The 24,242-nt window shown below is 54.2% G+C and overlaps 2 protein-coding genes across 2 annotated transcripts; one reads left to right on the top strand and one right to left on the bottom strand.

Moving 5' to 3' along the window:
• The first annotated feature begins 1,040 nt into the window (after positions 1-1,040).
• On the top strand, positions 1,041-10,811 carry RPS6KB2 (ribosomal protein S6 kinase B2). The gene is made up of 15 exons (XM_065402959.1): positions 1,041-1,112; positions 2,347-2,381; positions 2,645-2,765; positions 5,992-6,060; positions 6,152-6,299; positions 6,561-6,618; positions 7,556-7,656; positions 7,746-7,836; positions 8,039-8,129; positions 8,459-8,566; positions 8,904-8,966; positions 9,311-9,388; positions 9,862-9,969; positions 10,128-10,240; positions 10,640-10,811. Exons 1-15 carry the CDS (start codon positions 1,041-1,043, stop codon positions 10,809-10,811), a joined length of 1,428 nt encoding a protein of 475 aa, XP_065259031.1.
• A 1,063-nt stretch (positions 10,812-11,874) lies between these two features.
• On the bottom strand, positions 11,875-14,957 carry PTPRCAP (protein tyrosine phosphatase receptor type C associated protein). Its single transcript, XM_065403109.1, has one exon. The coding sequence runs from the start codon at positions 12,841-12,843 to the stop codon at positions 12,301-12,303; it is 543 nt and encodes a 180-aa protein (XP_065259181.1). The 5' UTR covers positions 12,844-14,957; the 3' UTR covers positions 11,875-12,300.
• Positions 14,958-24,242: the final 9,285 nt, after the last annotated feature.

The following is a 24,242-nucleotide window of genomic DNA, read 5'->3' as shown; positions in this document are numbered from 1 at the left end:
GACAGGGGTGTGGAGAGTGGTCGGAGCAGTCAGGGGACAGGGAGCAGGGGAGGTAGATGGGTTGGGGGTTCTGGGGGGGTGGCAGTCAGGGCACAGGGAGTGGTTGGATGGGCATGGGAGTCCCGGGCATCTGTCTGGGGGCGGGGGTGTGGATAAGGGTCGGGGCAGTCAGGGGACAGGTAGGGGGTAAGGTCCTAGGGAGGCAGTTAGGGTGTGGGGGGGTCTCAGGAGGGGGCAGTCAGGGGACAAGGAACAGGGGGGGTTAGGGATTCTGAGGGGGGCAGTCAGGGGGCAGGAAGTGGGAGGGAGTGGATGGGGGCTAGGGCAGGGCTCACCCCCCCCCATGTCCTCTTTTTTGATTGTTGAAATATGGTAACCCTAGCCCCCACCTCAAAACTCCTGCCACACCCCAACCCCTGTCCCATCCCTGGCCGCACCCGCCCCAGCTCAAGCTGCACCCCCCGCACCCCAATCCCCTGCCCCCACCCCCACCCTCCAAACCCCCAGGGGCCCACGGGAGAGTTAATCCAGCCGCGTTACAGGACCCCCAGCATGTGGGGAGCAGGGCGCTGTGGGGCCGGACAGACGTATGACACCCCCACCCCTGGCGGCCGGGATCACAGCCGGAGCAGGAACACGGAGCGAGCCCCGCCCCGCGAAGGGGCAGGAGTGGGTGGGGGAACCCGCGGGCGGGGGGGAGGTAAGAGGGGCCCCTGCGGGAAGAGACTCACGGGGGAGGAGGAGGGGCAGGTCTGGGGAAGGGGAGCACGGTCCGTGGGCGGGAGGGGAGTGGGCATAAGCACACAGCTACATATACTCCGACCCCGGGGTCATGTTTCCCAGAGGCCCCCGCGGTTGAGTCTCTTCCCTTTTCGAGTCCCTCAGCGAACCAGGACTACAGTTCCCAGAAGCCTTGGAGACGTCATCACACGGCGCTCGGGGGCCCGGGACGGTGGCGGGCGCGGGGCTGTGACGTACACTGGGAAGGAGGGGGCGGGGCCCGGCCGGGGGAACCCGGGGCCGCCGCTGCCACCGCCGCCATGGCCGGGGTGTTCGACATCGACCTGGAGACCGAGGAGGGGAGCGACGGGGACGAGCCCGAGCTGGGGGCGGTGAGAGCGGGGGGTGGACAGAGCTACGGACCGGGACCCCCACCTGCCCCCAGGTCCCCCATCTATCCCCTGCCTGGGCTCCAACCTGGTCCCTCAGGGCCCCCCACCTGCCTCCAGGTCCCCCATCTATCCCTTTCCTAGCCCCACAACCAGGTCCCCCATCTCACCCGTGCCTGGCCCCACAACCTGGTCTCCCGGGGCCCCCTATTTTCCCCCCACGTCTCCCATCTATCCCCTGCCTGGCCCCACAAACTGGTCCACTGGGGTCTCCCACCTGCCCTCCAGGGCCCCTATCTATCCCCTACCTCAATCCCTGGGGCCCTCAACCTGCTCCTCAGCCCACCAGCTTGGTCCCCTGCCCCCCTCTCCCCCCCCGGTCCCTCCAACCTGCTCCCAAGGTTCCCTATCTATTCCCTGCCTGGCCCCCCAACCTGGTCCCCAGGGGCCACCCACCTGCCCTTCAGGGCCCTCATGTATCCTCTGCCTGAACCTCTGGGCCCTCCAACCTGCTTCTCAGCTCCCCCATATGCCCCCAGGCACCCTAATCTGCCTCTCAACCCTGCTACCCCTACAGAGTCCCCAGCTCCCCTGCACCTGCCCCCTCCCCCTGGGCTTCTGTGCTCCTCTGCCCCCCCCCCCCAAGATCTCCCTCTGCATTTGCCCCCAGTGTCCGGGTAGCATGTGATTTTCTTCCACTGCCGCCCCCCCCTCCCGCCCCCAAGGAAGGGGCGCGAGCGACTCGGCCCCCTGCGTCTTGTCCCACCTCCCCACAGTCTGTGACTCTGGACAGTGTGATGAGCAGTGTCCTTGGAAGGTGACTGCGCCCCGATCACGGAGCATCCTTGTTACCTGTGACTAATAACACCCCAGCGAAACCAGCGCCTCACCCTGCCCCTGGGAGGCTGTCATCTCCCTGTCCTCTTGCTGTGCCACAGCCTGACCGTAAACCTGGCACCTCCCAGCAGCCAGACCTGAAAACTGGTGCCGCCCACCCCATTGGCACTCTCTGGCAGTCTGCTCCTAGCCCTGGTACATACCTCATCTCTCTGCCCCATGCCCAACCCCTGGCTGCCTGCTCCTAGTCCTGCTGCCCCCTTAGACTCCAAGTGCCTGATCCTAGTTCTGGTGCCACTAGCCCCTGTGCCCTTGGCAGACTGCCCCTAACCCCTGTGACCCCTTGTCCTTGTGGGGGTTGTCAGTGTGTGCTTGTCTGATTTCCCCATCTCTGTCCTAGGAGATGGATTTGGAGCTGCGGGGGAATGGCCTGGAGTAAGTAGCCCAGGGAAGGGGCTGGGTGGGTGCAGGGGCTTTGGACAAATGTCATTCTTTCTTTGGGGAGCTGATGAATCGTACCAGCCTCCCTGGGTGGAGGGAGCGGGCACTCAGGAGCCAGAACCTGCCCTATTCCCAGGGGCTTTCCCCCAGCTGTTCACTGGCCCAGTATTCCCTCTCCCTGGGCGGCTCTTCCTCCCTGTTCTCTATGGCGTCTCCAGCATGTGCTCCCTGCTCACGTCTCTTCCCGTCTCCTTCAGGCCGGTGGGGCACTATGAGGAGATCGAGATCTCAGAGAGCAGCGTCAACAATGGCCCTGAGCGCATCGGGCCCCACTGTTTCGAGCTGCTGCGCATCCTAGGCAAGGGTGGCTACGGCAAGGTAGGGAAGGGCCAGACGCATGGGACTGATGGGGCCAGCTGCAGGGAGCAAGGGTGTGTGCCTCACATGTCCCTACTACCCCATCTCTCTCTACTGGGGGATGCCACTGTGGGACTGACTCACCCCTATTTCTCTCCTGGACCCCTGCTAGCCAGAAACCTCTATGGATGAGAATGAGGAGGGTGGGAGGGAGGGAGAGATTGGGTGCTGGGACCCTTGCCAGAGTCTGCTCTAGGGCTCTATATTGCGGGCAACTTGTCTGGTGGAGAGAACTGGTCAGAAATGTCAATTCTGACATGCCATTGTGGTGCCACATGGATAGTGTAGTTCAGATGCCTCCTGGCCCTGATCTCCTCTGTGGACCTGGGTCCTTAGCTGGACTACCTATCCCAGGATGCACCATGAACTCAGTTCTTGTGGAGGACAGGCAGCGCCAAGTGGCTCTCGCATGGCTCCAGTGCATCATGGGAAATTAAGTGTGGTTGGGGAGCTTGGCTTATAGAGGGGCTGCATAAGGCCACTGAGCTACAACTCCCATGAGGCCCTGTGGCTGCATTTCTGAATCCTGTCATGTTGTTTCCATCGGGGCATCTCCTCCCAGATGGTCCCCTGAGTTGCTGGAGGAAGCTGCCTACCTGCTGTTGGCATGGCACTGGGTATCTGGCACTGGACGAAATGCAGAGACAAAATTTCTCGATACTTTAAATGACTGCTTCTTGGAGCAGCTGGTACGGGAACCCACAAGGGGAGAGGCAACTCTAGATTTAGTCCTAAGTGGAGCGCAGGAGCTGGTCCAAGAGGTAATAATAACAGGACCGCTTAGAAATAGTGACCATAATATAATAACATTTAACATCCCTGTGGTGGGAAGAACATCTCAACAGCCCAACACTGTGGCATTTAATTTCAAAAAGGGGAACTATGCAAAAATGAAGGGGTTAGTTAAACAGAAATTAAAAGGTACAGTGACTAAAGTGAAATCCCTGCAAGCTGCATGGGCACTTTTTAAAGACACTGTAATAGAGGCCTAACTTAAATGTATACCCCAAATTAAGAAACCCAGTAAAAGAACTAAAAAAGAGCCACCGTGGCTTAACAACCATGTAAAAGAAGCAGTGAGAGATAAAAAGACTTCCTTTAAAAAGTGGAAGTCAAATCCTAGTGAGGAAAATAGAAAGGAGTATAAACACTGCCAAATTAAGTGTAAAAATGTAATAAGAAAAGCCAAAGAGGAGTTTGAAGAACGGCTAGCCAAAAATTCAAAAGGTAATAACAAAATGTTTTTTAAGTACATCAGTAGCAGGAAGCCTGCTACACAACCAGTGGGGCCCCTGGATGATAGAGATAGAAAAGGAGCGCTTAAAGATGATAAAGTCATTGCGGAGAAACTAAATGAGTTCTTTGCTTCAGTCTTCACAGCTGAGGATGTTAGGGAGTTTCCCAAACCTGAGCCGGTTTTTGTAGGTGACAAATCTGATGAACTGTCACAGATTGAAGTGTCACTAGAGGAGGTTTTGGAATTAATTGATGAACTTAACATTAACAAATCACCGGGACCAGATGGCATTCACCCAAGAGTTCTGAAAGAACTCAAATGTGAAATTGCGGAACTATTAACTAAGGTTTGTAACCTGTCCTTTAAATCGGCTTCTGTACCCAATGACTGGAAGTTAGCTAATGTAACGCCAATATTTAAAAAGGGCTCTAGAGGTGATCCCGGCAATTACAGACCAGTAAGTCTAACATCGGTACCAGGCAAAACAATAGTAAAGAATAAAATTGTCAGACACATAGAAAAACATAAAATGTTGGGCAAAAGTCAACATGGTTTCTCTAAAGGGAAATCGTGTCTTACTAACCTATTAGAGTTCTTTGGAGGGGTCAGCAAACATGTGGACAAGGGGGATCCAGTGGACATAGTGTACTTAGATTTCCAGAAAGCCTTTGACAAGGTCCCTCACCAAAGGCTCTTATGTAAATTAAGTTGTCATGGGATAAAAGGGAAGGTCCTTTCATGGATTGAGAACTGGTTAAAAGACAGGGAACAAAGGATAGGAATTAATGGTAAATTCTCAGAATGGAGAGGGGTAACTAATGGTGTTCCCCAATGGTCAGTCCTAGGACCAATCCTATTCAACTTATTCATAAATGATCTGGAGAAAGGGGTAAAAAGTGAGGTGGCAAAGTTTGCAGATCATACTAAACTGCTCAAGATAGTTAAGACCAAAGCAGACTGTGAAGAACTTCAAAAAGCTCTCACAAAACTAAGTGATTGGGCAACAAAATGGCAAATGAAATTTAATGTGGATAAATGAAAGGTAATGCACATTGGAAAAAATAACCCCAACTATACATACAATATGATGGGGGCTAATTTAGCTACAACAAATCAGGAAAAAGATCTTGGAGTCATTGTGGATAGTTCTCTGAAGATGTCCACGCAGTGTGCAGAGGCAGTCAAAAAAGCAAACAGGATGTTAGGAATCATTAAAAAGGGGATAGAGAATAAGACGGAGAATATATTATTGCCCTTATATAAATTGATGGTACGCCCACATCTTGAATACTACGTACAGATGTGGTCGCCTCATCTCAAAAAAGATAAACTGGTACTAGAAAAGGTTCAGAGAAGGGCAACTAAAATGATTAGGGATTTGGAACGGGTCCCATATGAGGAGAGATTAAAGAGGCTAGGACTTTTCAGCTTGGAAAAGAGGAGACTAAGGGGGGATATGATAGAGGTATATAAAATTATGAGTGATGTGGAGAAAGTAGATAAGGAAAAGTTACTTATTCCCATAATACAAGAACTAGGGGTCACCAAATGAAATTAATAGGCAGCAGGTTTAAAACAAATAAAAGGAAGTTCTTCTTCACACAGCGCACAGTCAACTTGTGGAACTCCTTGTCTAAGGAGGTTGTGAAGGCTAGGACTATAACAGCGTTTAAAAGAGAACTGGATAAATTCATGGAGGTTAAGTCCATTAATGGCTATTAGCCAGGATGGGTAAGGAATGGTGTCCCTAGCCTCTGTTTGTCAGAGGGAGATGGAGGGGAGGAGAGAGATCACTTGATCATTACCTGTTAGGTTCACTCCCTCTGGGGCACCTGGCATTGGCCACTGTCGGTAGACAGGATACTGGGCTAGATGGACCTTTGGTCTGACCCAGTATGGCTGTTCTTATGTACAACCGCCTGCCCTAAAGACCCCTCTCTTCCCTCGCAGGTGTTCCAGGTGCGGAAGGTGCAGGGGACCAATGCCGGGAAGATCTTTGCCATGAAAGTCCTGAAGAAGGTAACTAGCTGGCCAGCCCTTCCTGCTGCTGAGCTTGGAGGTGCCCCCTACTGGCACCCTAATGCCCCTCTCTCTGTCTGTCTCCCCCCAGGCCAAAATCGCCTGCAACGCCAAGGACACGGCTCACACCAAGGCCGAGAGGAACATCCTGGAGGCCATCAAACACCCCTTCATCGTGGACCTGATCTACGCCTTCCAGACGGGTGGCAAGCTCTACCTCATCCTCGAGTGCTTGAGTGGTACGGGGCAGGGCTGAGGCTGGGGGTGGCTTGGGAGGGTTCGGCCCTGGCAAGGGCTGCGGGAGAGACCAGGCTGCATGTGAGTGACCTATGTGAGAACAGTGTTGTCAGAGACTGTATAGTGCTGTCGGCCTGCAATCTGGCCAGAGCTGCCCCCTCTCTATCCTCATGACCTCTCTGGGTGGGTAGGAGGGGGGTATGTGGGGCAGGAGCCAGGACCTGTGTGGGGAGCTCAGGTACCTCTTTGTTTTGGGTCTGCAGGTGGAGAGCTCTTCATGCAGCTGGAGCGTGAGGGCATTTTTCTGGAGGATACAGCATGGTCAGTGACTTGAGTAGCTGGGAGCACACTGCCCCCCCAGCCCCGCCCAGCCAGTGCTCCGGCTGTGTTGTGATTGTTTTTGTAGGCTCCCAATCTCCAGCCCAGTACCCGTCCCGCCCTTGCTGTGTTGACCAAAGTCTGTGTGGAAAGGACCTGCTCCCATTGTGCAAACACACCACAGAGTGGGGCTCTTCAGAGGGATCACTGAGCTGTTGTCGAGTGCAAAACTGTGTTTAAAGCCAGACGGTGCCCCTGTGCCAGAGCACCAAGGCAGAGCCAACCCGCTGGCGCCAGGACCTGAGGGAGGCAGGGGCTTGTGTGCAGCAGGGAATGGGGGCAGGTTGGAATACATAACTGGCACAGCTCAGCGTCCCACGTTGTGCACACTGCCAGGAGCAGCCCAGGGCTCACCGTGACCTGCTGACTCCATGGTCAACACCACAGTCCTTGGTTACACAGTTTCGGTCGCCACTGGTTCGAATGGCAGCCAGTCTCCTTCAGGTGGAGACAAGCAAGGGCTGGGAGGAGGTAGTGGTGGGCTGGGTGGAGCAGGGGTCCCAGCAAGGGGAGGCAGGTACAGGGGGGAGGAACTGGGCTGCACAGGTGCAGAGCTAAGCAGGAGGGAGGGCGCAGGAAGGCAGAGGGAATGCCAGCCGGGGCCCAGCCAGCCTGGGAGAGGGGGGGCCGTACTGGTCTGTGAGTGGTGAAGAGGTTCTTGTGCCATGGGGGTGCCCACAGCATTTCCCAGGGCCTGACTGGATCCCCTGGGCAGTGCCCAGTTCTCTGGCATGGTGGGAGCCATCCCCCTGGTTTGATCGGGCATGTCAGCTGCTGCTCCCACTGGGGAGCTGCATGGCTGGCACTTCAGGGAGCAGGGCCCCCACGAGCTGCGGGTGTCAGAGTGGTACTGACTGCTTCGTTCCTGCTTGTGCCGCAGCTTCTATCTAAGCGAGATCACGCTGGCCCTGGGCCACCTGCACTGCAACGGCATCATCTACCGGGACCTGAAGCCGGAAAACATCATGTTGAACAGCCAAGGTATGGAGCCCGGGGGCAGCAGGGTTCGATGCGGGTTGCAGAGAGCCCTGGCTGGGGAGGTCTGACCCATGGGGTCTTGTCTCCCTCAGGGCACATCAAGCTGACGGACTTCGGACTGTGCAAGGAGTCGATCCATGAGGGAGCCGTCACTCACACCTTCTGTGGGACCATTGAGTACATGTAGGTGCCCCAGAGACACCCACCTCCCCTCGCACTGCTTGCCTGTGGGACCTGGCCCCAGAGACACTCACCTCCCCTCACACTGCTCCCCCGTGCGACCTGGCCCCAGAGACATCCCCTCTCCCCTCACGCTGTTCCCCTGGGGGGCCTTGGGGTGGTCAGTGGCTGGCCCAGCAGCTCAGGGTGTCTGTGCCGCCCCTAGGGCTCCAGAGATCCTGATGCGGAGCGGACACAACCGGGCCGTGGACTGGTGGAGCCTCGGGGCCTTGATGTACGACATGCTCACTGGATCGGCAAGTCCTGCTCGTGCTGTTAACGTGGGGGTGGGGGGGCCGGAGCCACAGGCCGAGTGTTTCCCCTTTCCCCAGGTACAGTTCTGGGCCTGGCTGTCGCTCTGTCCCATGAGCCTTTGCATCAAACGGCACCTTCCCTCACCCCAGCGCGATCCCTAACTCTGCACCCTCTGCCCCAGCCCAGACCCTTGTTCTGCGCCAGGTTCAGCACCCCTTGTGCCCCTCCCCCCGATGCTGAGCCATGCCTCTCCCCTAGCATGGCCCCCTTTTGCTGGTGCTCACACCTTGCCCCGCCCCCGTGCTCAACCCCCTCTGTGCTTCCTTTGTAGCCGCCCTTCACGGCTGAGAACCGGAAGAAAACCATCGACAAGATCCTCAAGGGGAAGCTGGTGCTGCCGCCTTACCTGACCCCCGACGCCCGGGATCTACTCAAGAAGGTACTGCTTGCATGCCCTCCCCCCGCCGCCCCAACTAGGATACTGCCTCACGCTCCTGACCTGTGCGAGGAGGTGCCACTCCCCCCAGTAGGTTACCAGCACCTGACCCTGTCTGACACTGTTGCCATCTCCTTCACTTTCGCTCTTCAAAGCTGCTGACCCATCAGCCCCAGAACCAGCAGGGTGTGATCTTGGATCAGGGCTTTTGTGTGGGTCTCACCAAAATAGCTGCCACTAGATGTGGAATCAGAATGGGGGCAGAGGGGGAACCCCCCACGTCCCATGTCCGCCAGGCTGTGTTTCCTGAGGGCCCCCTGATTCCGTTCTCTCTTTTCAGTTCCTCAAGAGAAACCCCAGCCAGAGGATTGGGGGCGGGACGGGCGATGCAGCTGATGTGCAGGTAGGTAGGTGGGAGGGGAGGGGCAGTATGCAGCGCTCTGAAGGGGGGATTTTCTCCCCTAGCTGCACCCATGGGCACACCGGAGTCAGTGGCAGGAGGTGGCTCCCTTCCATGTGCCATGGCTCTGGGCAGGTGGCGGAGCCTCCTCTCCACATGGGCACAGGCTCGTGCCCAGCCTTGCCATGGCCTTCCTGGGCCCAGGACTCCTCGCACCACAGGGCGTCTGCATGGGGAGCCCAGGGGAGGGCACCAGCCTGAGCTGGGCAGGTACCCATGCTGGGCAAGGGGGAGGAGGGGGCATCTGCTGGGCTTCTGACCTCCTGCCTGTGTGTCTGTCCCTACAGAAGCAGCCGTTTTTCCGCCAAGTCAACTGGGATGAACTGCTGGCACGCAAGCTGGACCCACCCTTCAGACCCTGCCTGGTACTGCCCTGCCCCCAGCCACCCCCCAGTGACAGGAGAGAGCCAGCCCATTGCTCCCTGCTTGCCTTGCCCAGCCCAGCCTGGGCTGAGCTCAGAACAGGCCTGCCTTGCTCTCTCCCACATGGCACTAGATGTCTCACCCCTAGGGGGCCTCGCAGCTCTCAGCACCCTCCCCCGGGTGGCAGTGCAGAGCACTCGCACCTAGGGCTCCTTGCATCCCAGCCCTCCCGGTATTGGGGGAGGGAGACTGAGACAGTGTTGGAGAATGGGACCCAGATGTCCAAGACAGCTGTGAAGGGCTTCCCAGGTTTCCTCCCCTGGGGGAGGAAAGCCTGGATGGCAAATGGGAAGCCAGATCCTTTATGTGGCAAGCCTGGTTGCCATCCTCCCCTGCTGGTGGATGGCGCTGATGCCAGGCTGCCCCTCCTGTTCTGGGCCGACCCCTCTTTGTCCCCCTCCCTTCTGCCTTGCAGCAATCGGATGATGACGTCAGCCAGTTCGACACCCGCTTCACTCGTCAGACCCCCGTGGACAGCCCTGACGACGTCTCCATTAGTGAGAGTGCCAACCAGGCCTTCCTGGTAAGGACTCCCAGCAGGGGGTGCTGTCACAGCTGGGAGGGGGTGGAGCTAGCACTGCCCAGCCCCACCCTCCCCAGCAGGGGGCCCTCTGACACCTGGGAGGGGGTGGAGCTTGCACTGTGGCATCCCTGCTGCTCTGACCTCTGTGCTCTCTGCAGGGCTTCACCTATGTGGCCCCATCGGTACTGGAGAGCATTAAGGAGGGCTTCTCCTTCCAGCCAAAGGTGCGCTCCCCTCGCCGCCTCAACAGCAGCCCCAGAACGCCCGTCAGGTACGGCTAGGGGCACCTCCAAAGGAGGTGACCAACAGGCAGGGCTCCTTTCCCCTCTAGGGGGCACTGGCTCCGATCCGGCACCAGGCTGGGGGAATTGGTTGCCTCAGGGGGATGGGGAGTGGGATATGAGGCCTTTCCTCTCTAGGGGGCAGTGGCTCTTGGAAATCCCTTCCTGGGATTTCCCAACAGTAGATACTCCTCTCTCTGTATGGTGTTGCCATGTGGAGCTGTGGAGCTAGGTGGGCAGGGAGGCAGTGCCAAGGCGTGGGGTTGTTAACAGGGTTCCCGTGGAGGGGTTGGGATGGGGGCTGTGTATTGGGGCTTGGGGAAGTTGAGTGCCAAGGCCTCGGGCTGTTGATTGCAGGGTCTCACTCCCAGTTTCCTTCTTGCTTTCAGCCCGTTGAAGTTCTCTCCCTTCGAGGCCTTCAAACCCAGCCTGGCGGTGGAGCCCATGGAGCTAGGGCTGCCGCTGCTGCCGCCCCCACCAGAGGGCACGGCCCCCCTGCCCATCAAGACGCCGACGGGCACCAAGAAGCAGAAGGGGGGCCGGGGCCGGGTGGCAAGGTAGCTTGAGGCAGGCATGGTGCCCCTGCCTGGGCAGGAGACTCAGCTTGGGTCGGCGGGAAGCTCCCTGTGGAGGTGCCCAGCCTGTCGGTGACCCATGGGGTGGACATAGCCCCCTGACAGCTGAGTGGGGCTGGGGGGTGTCGGGGCCCCCAGCCTGGATGGACTCAGGAGGAGATGCTTTGTCAGGGCTGCAATTCCAGCGGGTGGGGCAGCCCCAGCTGGGGAGGGCAGGGGTGCTGGGCCCCCGGGCTGCAGCTCCCACCCACGGGGCTTTTAACCCTTCCTTGGTGCTCTGTTTTTATTGCTACAAATCATGTTTCGGGTTCGAGGGGCTGCGCAGGGTGGGGTGTGTGTGTGTGTGTCAGCGCTAAAGGAGAGCAGAGCGTGGGGGGTAGAGCGTGGCAGTGGTGTTGTCGGGGGGTGTCAGTGTGTGCTGGGGAGGGAGCAGAGCATGTCTGGGGGGCCTGTGTGAAGAAGGGCATCGTGCAGGGTATGTGGTGGGGGGGGGGGGGCCTCAGCCCCAGGGGTCAGGGGGGCAGAGCCTGGAGAGGCATGGTGTGGGGGGGACAGTGGGGGTACTGAGTATTGGGGAAGTGACTACGCTTTGTCTCCTCTGGGTGGGAGGGTTGCTGGCTTGTCTGCTGTACTCCATGTCACCTTGTGACGTGTGGGGGGGCAGACAGCCCCTCTCTGCGGCTGGGTCTGTGCCAATTAAAGCCTGGATATGGCTGTGCTGTGGCCCTCCCTTCTTGTTGCTGGGGGAGGGGAGGTAGTTTGCCACCACCCCCTTGCCAGCTGCTCCATGGTGTTTGGGGGAGGGGTGTCACTCCAGCTGGTGGGCAGCCAGTTGGGGGAATTGCCCAATGGGGAAGCCTCATACTCTGCTCCCATCATGTTGTAGGGCAGGAGAGCCTGGAGAGCCTTCCTTAAGGCCAGAAGGCTGGGGTCACCCTCCCTTCCCCTTCTTCCAGGGGTGTGGTTCACAGTGGGTTCTGCCCTTCCTATGCAGCCCCACCCCCAGCATTCCCCTCTGGGGTAAATGAAGCTGCAGAGTGTGACAGGTTATGAGCAATGCTGCCCCTTTATTGGTGCCTGTAGCGGTGCCTGTGGGCTAATCAGCAGCTCCCCAGTGGGAGTGGAGCCACACCCTCATGCCACGGTGTCACACCCCATATCCTGGTGCAGGCAGTGGGGGTGGGGGAGGAGGAATGCTAGAGTCAATGCAGAGTCTGGGGGGAAGGGGGCGCTCCCTGCTTTGCTTGGGCTGGCTCTCCTGGTGTGTGGGGGGGGAGAGGTAGGGTGCAGGGGGCCCCATTGCAGCCCCATGGCGAGGGGTAGAGAGCTCTGCAGGGAGGGGTAGGGGGTGGGGAGCAGTTCATCCCAGCTTCTTGCAGGGGGGCTGGGAGCAGTTGTTCACCTGCAGTTGCTCCCCAGTGAGCAAGTGGGGGGCTGCATTCCCCCCTGTAGTCTGTGTCCTTCCCTCAGCTCCCCTAGAGGGCAGTGACATGCTGGCGGCTGCCTCCCTCCGCAGCGCTGTCCTCCCAGGCAGCCGTCCCGGAGAAGGAGTGCAGGTCACTGAGCAGGCCCCCGGCGCTGGCACCCTCTGCCTCCCCTCCCTCTTCCAGGGCTCCCTCAGGGGCATCGTGGGGCAGGGTCCCCTCTGGCACGGCAGTGCCCTCCTCCTCGCTCTGCTGCTCCTGCCCTCCTCCACCTTCCTCCTCATCCCGCTGAAGGGTCTCCTCCTCCTCCTCCTCCTCCTCGTCCTCATCCTCATCCTCCTCCTTGCCTTGCCAGTGCCTCTCAGGGGGCACCTGCCCTTGCAGCTCACGCCAGCGCCTGGCCAGGGCTGCCAGCAGGCGGTGTGGCTGGCACAGGTGGCGTGGGTGATACCTGCCGTCTGAATCATGGCTCAGCTTGCGCCAGGCCAGGGCCAGTACCAGGAGCAGCAGCAGGAGCAGGAAGACCAGGAAGACCACAGCCACGGAGTTGTTGTCTGGATTGGAGTCTGAGCCCAGCGCGGCTCCCGGAAGCATCAGGAGTGCCAGCCCTGCAGAGAGCAGCCCCCGTGGGGAACGGATAGCGGAGTGCTGGGGGAGGAGGGAAAGGGGATGAGGTTAATGACTGCCTGCAGCTGTGCCAGGCTTGTGGGCATGCCGGGGACCTTGGCACTGCATGGATACCCCTTCCCCATGCTCAACACAATAGCTTTGTGCTGCTGTAACACAGCACCCTGGACCCCATCTTCACCACTGGGATATGATTGTGATATGTTTTGTGCAAAGTACACCTTGCGAGGTATCATTGTTCCATTGAACATTGCCATTCGGTTGGATTATCTGTACTGTCATGGCATGTGAAGTTATGAAGTATTGCTATATGTTTGGTACTGAAATATGTGGTAAGTGGGACATGTGCACAGTCAGCCTTTCAGTGGTAACAAAGGAGCAACTGACAAGACCGATTTCCATCAGGCCACCAAGACATGTCTGGCTGGTCCTGTCAAGAATTCACTCTCAGAGAGGGCACATATGCGATGGGGGCTGTCTAACCTCCATGTCACAGCAAGGATCTTTCTAGCCCCTGAGGGTTGATGGCATCACCACTTGGCCTCTCTCCTTCCACATGTCAGCACCTGGAAGATCATTTGGAAAGCAAAGTCTTTGAACCGGGGAGATTGGTCCCAGGCTGGGAAGCAAATTCCCCCAGTGTAATAAGAACTGTAAACTGCCTGAAACATCCAGTGGGGTGTGAAACTGCTTGATTCAAATCTTGCTTAGTCAGTAGAATTTAGATTGAGGTTTTTTTTATTTCTTACATAACTAACTTTGATTTCTATGCCTGCTTCTTATAATCACTTAAATCTTATCTTTCTGTAGTAAATAAATCTGTTTTAGATTTTTTCCTAAAACTGTGTTTTCGGTTGAAGTGCTGGGGAAATCTCAGGTTAACAAGGGCTGGTGCATATCCATTATCCTTTGTTGGAGTGGCAAACTAATTAATGGGCTTGCACTGTCCACGGAAGTCTTGAGCTGTGTAAGATGCTATATTTCTGGGGTGCAAGCTGGGGGCTAGGGTGATTTGTACAATTCATGAGTGACTTAGAGAGCATTCATGCAATTTAGCTGGATGTAGGTCTCCACGTGCTGTTGGCTGAGTGATCCCAGTAGCTGGAGGGGTTTGCTGCTTGTCACTGGCATAGCCTTGTGAGAAACAGCTCAGGTTATAGAGTTAAGGGGGCACAGAGGTCCCAAAGTTCCAGGTTGTACCCCAGGAATCCTGTCTCAGTGGCACAATGAGCAGGATGAAATGCACGGCTTGTTTTGACCAAGATTTGCAATTCTTACACTGGTGTAGAGATTTTAAGTAAGACTTTAAGTGGGCTGCCTCAATGCAGTCAAGAAAGAATTACAAGTTTATTATTTTGTGTTTGCATATTTTGGGAAAGGGAAATAGGAGCAGAAAGGCATAAGAATGAGTGAGTGACACACTTGCCAGGTAAGAGCTGTACAGACTGCAGGTAGCAGAAAAAGAGAGAAACAGCATCCGTTGAAAATGAAAGAACCAGAGATAAAGGAGGGGGGGGGGGGGAAGGCTGCCAGAGAGGAGACAGCACATCAAGTGACTCTAGAGCTGAAAACCAAGGACCCTGAGGAAGGAGAGAGGTTGAAAACACCAACTGGACTTGCTAGAAAAGCAAAACCAGAACCATCTCACCCCACTGATTCCCAGCTCTCCAAAAATCCACAAACAGGAGAATTATGTCCTTCACATAAGGAGATGGGTGATATCACAGAATATTTTACTACTTTTGAGAGGCTGTGTGCAGCTTATGTGATTCCTGATGACAAAGTCTCCTCCCTGATTGCAAAGTTAACTGGTAAAGTTCTTACTATTCTCCAATGAAATGCCAATTCAGGATGCTTTAGGTTACTGTAAATTAAAAAAAAAACTGTTTTGAAATGATTTCAGATTACCACTGAAACAGATAGGGTGACATTTAGAAATCTTAAGAGAAATGCTGATCTGAGTAATGGGGAATATGTAAACAGGATGAAAGATCTAATGGGAAAATGGATGAGGGAGAAAAGTTTTGAACAAATGTTTGACCTTGTTGTTCAGGAGCATTTCCTAAGCATATATAAAGATGATGTAAAACTAGGGTGACTAGACGCAATCAATTTGTCCTGCTGGCATCACTCTTTTTTTTTTTGCTCCCCTGGCAGTACTCGGGGTTTTTTTTTTTTTTTTTTGCTCCCCCCCCTTCCCACCCCCCAGTGTCCCGATATTTTCTTCCTCTCATCTGGTCACCCTATGTAAAACAGTATCTATGGGATAAAAATGTAAAAACTGTAGATAAGAAGGCATCTCTACCTGATGGCTTTGAGCAGACCCAGGCATCTATTGAGAGAAAGTCACAGAAGGGGGTGGTGGGGGTTAAACCTTGGTGGGAAAGGAGAATCCCATTTTGCCCCTGGGAAGAAAGAGGGAGGCTGGGCACTCACCACCCCAAACCTCCTGTGAAAATAGAAGAGCCCAAAAGGTGCTATCATAGTAATTCCACTGATCACCTGAGAAATAAATGCCCTGTGCTGGGAGGAAGAAGGCAACAAGTAGCCCATGTTAATGCTGCTGTCCTCAGCACAGGATCCTCTGAGGCACCTGACACTTCTTATATTGATTTTGTGGGATTGGCCTCTGAAGAAGTAGACATGGAACTCATAAAGGTTGTCAAAATTAATGGCAGGGAAAATTTAGGATGGGAAGATACAGGTGCAGAGATTTCTGCAGTTAAGTAGAATGTAACACATTGCCAGGACAGATAGCAGAGCTTTTATTAGTAGGAGGTTTCCAGATTCTTGTGCCTTTGGCCATATTGCACAGTGAAACTGATGGGTTAGAAAGTGAATTAAAGGTGGGAGTAGTGGATGATATCCCCATTGACATGTTTATTGGGAATGATTTTTTCCATATAGCTCAGATTGTTGTAGCCTGCAGCAAGAAGTGGTTTGCATATTGGCCTGCTAAACCCAGGGTTGAGAGTTCAATCCTCGAGGGGGGTCATTTAGGGATCTGGGGCAAAAATCTGTTTGGGGATTGGTCCTGCTTTGAGCAGGGGGTTGGACTAGATGACCTCCTGAGGTCCCTTCCAGTCCTGATATTCTATGAAATCTATGATTATTTTGCTGGGACCCCAGAGGGAAAGGGTAAAGTCCCAGAAACTGCTGAAGGAAAGAGAGAAAATCTCATTGATTCCTCTGCAGCAAAGGGAAGTAATATGATTCCAGGTGTGGAGGGAGGGGGGGATTGAGACCAGCTCCTGCACCACAGCTGAAGGCAGCACCTCTTCAGGAAGAGAGACGGGTGGTATGCCCTGGGGAGGGATAGGTCAGTGGTTTGAGCATTGGCCTGCTAAACCCAGGGTTGTGAGCTCAATCTTTGAGGGGGCCATTTAGGGAACTGGGGTAAAAATCTGTCTGGGGATTGGTCTAGATGACCTCCTGAGGTCCCTTCCAACCCTGATATTCTATGATTCCTCTATGAGAAAACTATTCCAGCCATTAGCTGTGAGCCCTTTGTAGCTAAACAAGGGATAGTTTTTTTCTCTAGAGAGCTTAGAGAGATGTGTCCTAGAGGGGACCCCAGAGAAGGAAAATGTGGAAAGAAGAGTGGGAGCACATGGATATCTCACTGGTCACTTGGGAGAGGATGCCCAGGACTGAGTGGCTGATTCAGCATCTGTGCACCCAGGCATGCCACCTGTAACTTAGGTTCAAAGAGGGGACTGTGTAACTGACCTTTTGGAGGGTAGCAGTCACATAGCTAATTTCTCAGGGAAAGGGGTGATGGAGGTACTTCAATCCAGGTCTCAGTTTTTTAGGACACCCATAATAATAATAATATAAATATATGGAGATATACCTATCTCCTAGAACTGGAAGGGACCCTGAAAGGTCATCAAGTGCAGCCCCCTGCCTTCACTAGCAGGACCAAGTACTGATTTTGCCCCAGATCCCTAAGTGGCCCCCTCAAGGATTGAACTCACAACACTAGGTTTAGCAGGCCAAGGCTCAAACCACTGAGCTATCCCCATCTTTATATGATTGTGAAAAGTCAAGTCAAGATGCAGCTCCCATACCTGTAACAGCCAAGAAGCTGAGTCCAGGAAGCTTCCAGGCAATGGTTGTCTGTGAGCATGCAAATCACTCAGCTGGCGGAGAAGAGAGGCTGGTAAGACACACAAAGCAGCTGACGGAGAGCTGCTGGAAAAAGGTGTGTCTGACTAAAGAGCAAGCACTTGTAACCTAGAGACACAAATCATGAACCTCTAAAAAAGGGGGGTGGGGAAGCTCCCAAAAGGGGAGATAGATTTCTTGCATATGGACATACTGGGGTGGGAGACAGCTCCACACAGGACCAGCCAAAATGCAGAATCTCCTTACATCCTTACCTCACCAGACTGTGGAGTACCAAAGCCCCAAAGATATGGATTGAGAACCCATACTGAAGGGAACACTGAAGGGAAAGAAAAGCCAGTAACTGAACACATGCTAAGGTTCAGGAAGGAGTTGAAAGACACAATGGGTGTTGAACAAACCAGCCTGTCTAAATAGAGGACATGGTATGACAAAGCTATTTGTAAACACCCATCTGCGGTAAAGGGTTTGATGCTACTCTTAAACCTCCTGATAAAATTTGTGATGCTAATGGTAAACCTTGTGATGAAGAATTTGGGGCTGATGTTAAGCCTGATGAAAAGGTGCAATATGCATGATTTTGGGGGAAAGCTTTTGAACATGCTTGGAGTGGTAAGATCAAACCATGTCTTAAGAAGCTCTGTAGCAATGCTGCTTTTCAGCTCATACCTGTAAACAGACTTGGAGCTTGTCACAGCAGAGAAACCATAATAAACCTGTTCTGCTATATGGAAGGGGAAACTGAGACACACCACCTTATCTTTATAATAGAATATCAGAGTTGGAAGGGATCTCAGAAGGTCATCTAGTCCAACCCCCTGCTCAAAGCAGGACCAATCCCACACTAAATCCCCAAATGGTCCTCTCAAGGATTGAATTCACAACCCTGGGTTTAGCAGGCCAATGCTCAAACCACTGAGCTATCCCTCCCCCCCCCCTTAATAGCTAAATGCCAAAATATCTATGCTATAGAACACATTAATATCTACATTGAGCTAACACCAATGGGAGAAGCAAAAGGGCTAACAATGCTGCAAAGATACAAATAGATGCTTTCAAGCAACCCAGAGATCACTGGACAGATCCACAAAGTATTAGAAGGTACACAGAACTTTGCAAGCGCTCATGTGGGTAATACTACAATGTTTAGCAACACTTGGGCATTATATTGTCAAAACCTAAAGAGGACCGTGGCCACACTGTCTCTGCTTTAGGGATTAACACTCTTGCAGTAGGAGGAGGTGTGACACTTTGTATCTCAAAGTAGCACCCTGGACCCCCATATTCACTACTGTGATGTGATTGTGATATGTTTTTTACAAAGTACGCCTTGTGAGGTATCATTTATAAAGTCTTGATCCATTGAACATTGCTATTCGGTTGGATTGTCTGTACTGTCATGGCATGTGAAGTTATGAAGTATTGCTATATGTTTGGTACTGAAATATGTGGTAAGCGGGACATGCCCACAGCCAGTCTTTCAGTGGTATCAAAGCAGCACCTAGTGAGACAGATTTAAATCAGGACCAGCCAGACAGGAGTTAATGGCCCATCAAGAAGAAGCCACTCTCCCAGAGCCTCCTCAGAGAGGGCATGTACGCAATGGGGGCTGCCTAACCCCAATGTCGCAGCCAGGATTTTTCTAGCACCTGGAGAGAAAGTCTAAGGGCTGGTCTACACTAACCCCCCCACTTCGGACTAAGGTACGCAAATTCAGCTACGTTAATAACGTAGCTGAATTCGAAGTACCTTAGTCCGAAGTTACCGCGGTCCAGACGCGGCAGGAAGGCTCGCCCGTCGATGCTGCGTACTCCGCTCGCCGAGCTGGAGTACCAGCGTCGAAGGCGAGCACTTCCGGGATCGATCCGGGGCACTTCCGGGATCGATCCGGGATCGATTTATCGCGTCTTAACCAGACGCGATAAATCGAACTCAGAAAACCGATTGCTTACATCCGGACCCGGATGTAAGTGAAGAAGTACCCTAAGTGAGGGTCGATGACATCACCACTTGGCCTCTCTCCTCCCCCATCTCAACACCTGGAAGCTTGTTTGGAAAGCAAAGTCTTTGAATGGGGGAGATTGGTCCCAGGCTGGGAAGCAAATTCCCCCTGTATAATAAAAACTGTAAACTGCCTGAAACATCCAGTGGGGTGAGAAACTGCTTGATTCAAATCTTGTTTAGTCTGTAGAATTTAGACTGCGAGATTTTTTATTTCTCATGTATCCAACTTTAATCTCTATGCCTGCTACTTATAATCACTTAAATCTATCTTTCTGTAGTAAATAAATCTGTTTTATATTTTACCTAAAACATCACCTCCATATTGGTGCACATAACAAAATTCATGTGGTGGGGGTGGGGCCGAGGGGTTCTGAGTGTGGGAGGGAGCTCAGGGCTGGGGCAGAGGGTTGGGGGGGTGAGGGCTCTGGGGTGGGGCCGGGGATGAGGTGTTTCAGGTGCAGGAGGGTGCTCTGGGGCTATGGCGGGGAGAGAGGACTCCGCCCCGCTCTCTCTCCCCCACAGCAGGACCTGGGCTAGCGGGGAGAGGCGCCCCTCCCTGGGCCGTGGCAGGTTCAGGCCGGGCGTTGGGTTCAGGCCGAGCAAGGGGAGCCCCTCCCTGGCCACAGCAGGTCCGGGTCTGAGTAGGGGCCGGGGAAGGGGTGCCCCAGGCACGGCAGGTCTGGGCCAGGGCTGGGTCCGGGGCTGAGCTGGGGCTGCAGGAGGGGCGCCCCAGCCGTTGCAGGTTCGGACCGCCCCTCCCCCAGTCCGGGGCTGAGTTGGGGCCGGGGGAGAGGTGCCCCTTCCCCAGCCATGGCAGGTCCCAGTGGGGGTTCCCTGAGCGCCTGCGTTGTGCTAAATAGGCTGCTTTGTGGCCATGCAGCTTACAGGGAACTTTGGTTGGCACGGGGGGGGGGGGGGGAGGTGGGCGGCATTAGGCAGGGCTGAGGGGAGAGGTCAGAGTTGGGTGCAGGGAGCTGTGGGTTGGCACTGGGTGGGGAGTTAGGCAGGCTGTGTGAGTGTGTGGGGTGCCTTACCCCCCTGTCCTCAGGCGATGGGTGCAGGTCGGGCTGGTGCATTGTTGGGTCCCGTGCCCCTCGCAGGCAGTTGCAAGGCCGTTTGTGTCGGGGGAGGGGAGCGGTTTCTGCTCAGCACATTCTCAGTTGCCCCGCAGGGGCTGTGAGTCTCGCTCTGGTGTGGCTTCCCCACCCTGCCGTGTGTGTGTCTGGGGGGGGGGGGGGTAGGGGAGGGCGGCGGCGGGTGGCGTGTATCACATGCTACATGGCCTGTGTGGGTGTCTCCTGGGGGTGCACGTCTCACCCGGCTGACAAGGGTAACAGGAAGCTGTGGTCAGGCAGGTGACAGCAGTAGTGCGAGAGGTGGCTTTGTAGCTGGCAGCAGCTGCAGGGCCCAGCCCCGCTTGTTCTGAGCTCCAGCCCCCTGGGCTGGTACTGGGCCCAGCTCAGCAATCCCGGGCTCTCAGCGTGAGCCAAGCCTGGCTCCCTGGAGCAGCAGGCCAGAGCGCTGACCACTGCAGGGCTGGGGCCCCACTTGTCCTTGCCCCAGAGAGCAGCCCTTCCCAGACCTGCAGCCAGCCAGCCAGGGCCCTGCCAGTGGGCACAGGGTCACCCATGTTGCCAGGGGGCTCAGACACAAGGAATAGGAACCTAAAGAGCTGCCATAGTGGGTCAGGCCATGGTCCATCTATCCCAGTATCCTGTCAGTCAACAGTGGCCAGGGCCAGATGCTTCAGAGGGACTGAATAGAAAAGGGCAATTATCCAGTGAGCCATCCCCTGTTGTCCAGTCCCAGCTTCTGGCAGTCAGAGGTTTAGGGACATCCAGAGCGTGGGGATGTGTCCCTGACTCTCTTGGCTAATAGCCATTGATGGACCTATTCTCCAGGAACTTATTTAATTCTTTTTTTAACCTAGTTATACACTTGGCCTTCACAACATCCCCTGGCAATGAATTCCACAGGTTGACTATGCATTGTCTGAAGAAGTGCTTCCTTTTGTTTGTTTTAAGCCTATTGCCTATTAATTTAATTGGGTGACCCCTGGTTCTTGTATTGTAGGAAAGGGTAAATAACATTTTTCTATTCACTTTCTCCACATCATTCATTTTCTAGCCCTCTATCATATCCCCTCTTAGTCGTCTCTTTTCTAAGCAGAACAGCCCTCGACTTTTTAGTCTTTCCTCCTACGGAAGCTGTTCCAGACCCTCCATCATCTTTGTTGACCTTCTCTGAACTTTTTCCAGTTCAACCATATCATCTCTGAGATTTGTGGGTATACCATGGATTTATATAGTAATTATGATATTTTTGGTCTTAATATCTATCCTTTTCCTAATGGTTCCTAACATTGTTAGCCTTTTTGACCACTGCTGTGCATTGAGCAGATGTTTTCCGAGAATTGTCCACAATGACTCCAAGATCATTTTTGAATGGTAACAGCTAATTTAGACCCCATCATTTTGTATGTCTAGTTGGAATTATTTTTTTCCAGTGTGCATTACTTTGCACTTGGCAACATTGAAGTTCATCTGCCATTTTGTTGCCCAGTCGCTACCCAGTTTTGTGAGATATCTTTGTAACTCTGCACGGTCTGCTTTGGACGTAACTATCTCAAATAATTTTGTATCATCCGCAGATTTTGCCGCCTCACCGTTCACTTTCTTTTTCAGATCATTTATGAATACGTTGAACAGCACTGGTTCCAATACAGATCCCCAGGGGACCCTGCTATTTACCTCTCCTCATTCTGTAATTGTCCATTTATTCCTACCCTTTGTTTCATGTCTTTTAACCAGTTACTGATCCATGAGCAGACCTTCCCTCTTATCCCATCACTGCTTGGTTTGCTTAGGAGCCTTTGGTGAAGGGACCTTGTCAAAGATTTTCTGAAAAGCCAAGTACACTACAGCCATTGGATCACCCTTGTCCACGTGTTTGTTGACACCCTCAAAGAATTATAATAGATTGCTGAGGCATGATTTCCCTTTACAAAAGCTGTGTTGACTCTACCCCAACATACAGTGTTCATCTATGTATCTGATCATTCTATTCTTTACCACAAATTCAACCAATTTACCCGATACTGAAGTTAGGCTTACTGGCCAGTAATTGCCAGGATTCCTTCTGTAACCCTTTTTAAAAATCGGTATTACATTAACTATCTTCCAGGCATCTGCTACAGAGGCTGATTTACGCAATACCAGAGTTAGTAGTTGTGCAATTTCATATTTGAGTTCCTTCAGAACTCTTGGGTGAATAAGATCCAGTCCTGGGGACGTATTACTGTTTAATTTATCAATTTGTTCCAAAGCCTTTTCTACTGACACATCAATTTGGGACAGTACTTCAGATTTCCCCCCCAAAAGGCTAGCTTTCGGGGCAGGATGGAGCGATCTCCCCCACATCCTCTGCAGTGCAGGCCGATGCAAATAATTCATTTAGCTTCTCTGCAATGGCCTTGTCTTCCTTGAGTTCTCCTTTAGCACCTGTGTCATCTCCTGACTGTTTTGCAGGCTTCCTGCTTCTGATGTACTTCAAAAAAATGTGTGCTGTTATTTTTTGCTTCTTTAGCAAGCTGTGGCTCAATTTTTGGCCAGCCTAGCTACACTTTCACACTTAACATTTTGCTTGTTCCTATTAGCCTCACTATGATTTGACGTAAAGGATGCCTTTTTGCTGCTGACACCTCCTTGAGTCTGCTGTTTTGCCATGGGGCCGCTCATCTGGTCCTCGACTGGCTTTGTGGCATTGGGGTGTACTTTTAGTCTGAGCTGCTCGTATGGGGGTTTGATATAGTTCCCCTGCTGCTTGCAGGCATTTACCCTTGGGAGAGCTTATTGTAATGTAATGGAGCAGTAGGGAAGAGTGAGGGGAGGGTGTGTGTATGTGTGTAGTTAATGGCTCCTGCTCAGACCTGCCTGTGGCTAGGTCTACACTACAGCGGGGGGTCGACCTAAGATACGCAACTTCAGCTACGTGAATAGCGTAGCTGAAGTGGCGTATTTTAGGTCGACTTACCTGGCTGTGAGGACGGCGGCAAGTCGACCGGTGCCGCGCTGCCGTCGACTCCGCTACCGCCTCTTGCCGCGGTGGATTTCCGGAGTCGACGGTAGAGCCATCAGGGATCGATTTTATCGCGTCTTCACTAGACGCGATAAGTCGATCCCCGATAGACCGATTGCTACCCGCCGATCCGGCGGGTAGTGAAGACGTGCCTGAGAGGCTGTAACTGCCCGTTCTCCCTCCTGACCCATGCTGGGCCTGTGGGGTGCCCAACAGTGTAGGTGCTGGGAGGCCTGGTGGGACTGGACGGTGTCCCTCACCTAGCAGCTGCTCTGCTGAGTTCCCGTAGCCCCCAAGCCCACCGCACTGCCAGCCACTGGGGCTCAGCCAGCCCCACGGGGCCCTGGCCAGTGCCCAGAGGGGCAGGAGATCCCAGCTGGCTGGGAGGGAGCAGGGCCAAAAGCTGAGCTGCTTGGGATGGGAGGGCAGCTGCCCCAGGGCAGGCCCAAGAGCCCCTAACACTGAGGGCTGGGGGGGGAGGGGGAGGCCAGGAGAGGAGGTGGGGCTGCCCATTGGGGCAGAATGGGCTGCAGGGAGTCTGTTGTAACACTTGGGAGCCTAGAAGGCCTACCTCTAATGGGGCTTTACCACCTTAACTTCGACTGCCCCTATACCCCGGCCCGTCTCTGCCTCCAGCTCTCTCCTGGGCAGCTGCCTTGTGCATGGGGGGGAGACCAGGGCTGGGCTAGCAGGAACTTTGGCAGAGGGGGCAATTGATCTTTGCCCAGCTCCGCTTCTGCTTTCAGTGGACAGCAGCCCCGTCCTCAGTGGGGCAGGCCACTCTGGCTGGGGCTCTGGCCTGTCTTAGGTGGCTCGGTCCTTTGCTGGGCCAGGTAGAGTAGGTGTGCGGCCAGCCCGAGAGGCAGGGGCAGCGCTGGCACTAACTCATCACAACGCTGCAGAGGCAGGGGGCCGAGGGGAGGAGAGCTGAGCTGGGCTGCTGAGAAATGAGTCTTTACAGCCCATGGACCGGAAATGGCCCGAAGACTGTCAAGCCAAGAGCAGGGTGCCCCGTGCTGGCTCATGCTCTTCCTGGGCAGGGAGAGACTAAACTTCACCCGCTGCCAACCAGGAGCAGAAGCGCCAAGGTACCCTCCTCTCTGCCATGCAACCACCTAGCTGCCTTCTGAGCAATGCCCCAGCACGCCCTGGCTGAT

Source organism: Emys orbicularis, chromosome 4 (genome assembly GCF_028017835.1).
Source record: "Emys orbicularis isolate rEmyOrb1 chromosome 4, rEmyOrb1.hap1, whole genome shotgun sequence".
Lineage (NCBI taxonomy): Eukaryota > Metazoa > Chordata > Testudines > Emydidae > Emys > Emys orbicularis.
This window is presented reverse-complemented; position numbering and strand designations above follow the sequence as displayed.

What these genes read in the sequence shown, in the direction of transcription:
- PTPRCAP (XM_065403109.1), bottom strand. Translation starts at nt 12,843, where the DNA reads ATGCTTCCGGGAGCCGCGCTGGGCTCAGACTCCAATCCAGACAACAAC.
- RPS6KB2 (XM_065402959.1), top strand. Translation starts at nt 1,041, where the DNA reads ATGGCCGGGGTGTTCGACATCGACCTGGAGACCGAGGAGGGGAGCGAC. An exon ending in CCCGGGATCTACTCAAGAAG is followed by an intron (nt 8,567 to 8,903) that starts GTACTGCTTGCA and finishes CTCTCTTTTCAG; the next exon opens with TTCCTCAAGAGAAACCCCAG. An exon ending in GTGCCAACCAGGCCTTCCTG is followed by an intron (nt 9,970 to 10,127) that starts GTAAGGACTCCC and finishes TGCTCTCTGCAG; the next exon opens with GGCTTCACCTATGTGGCCCC.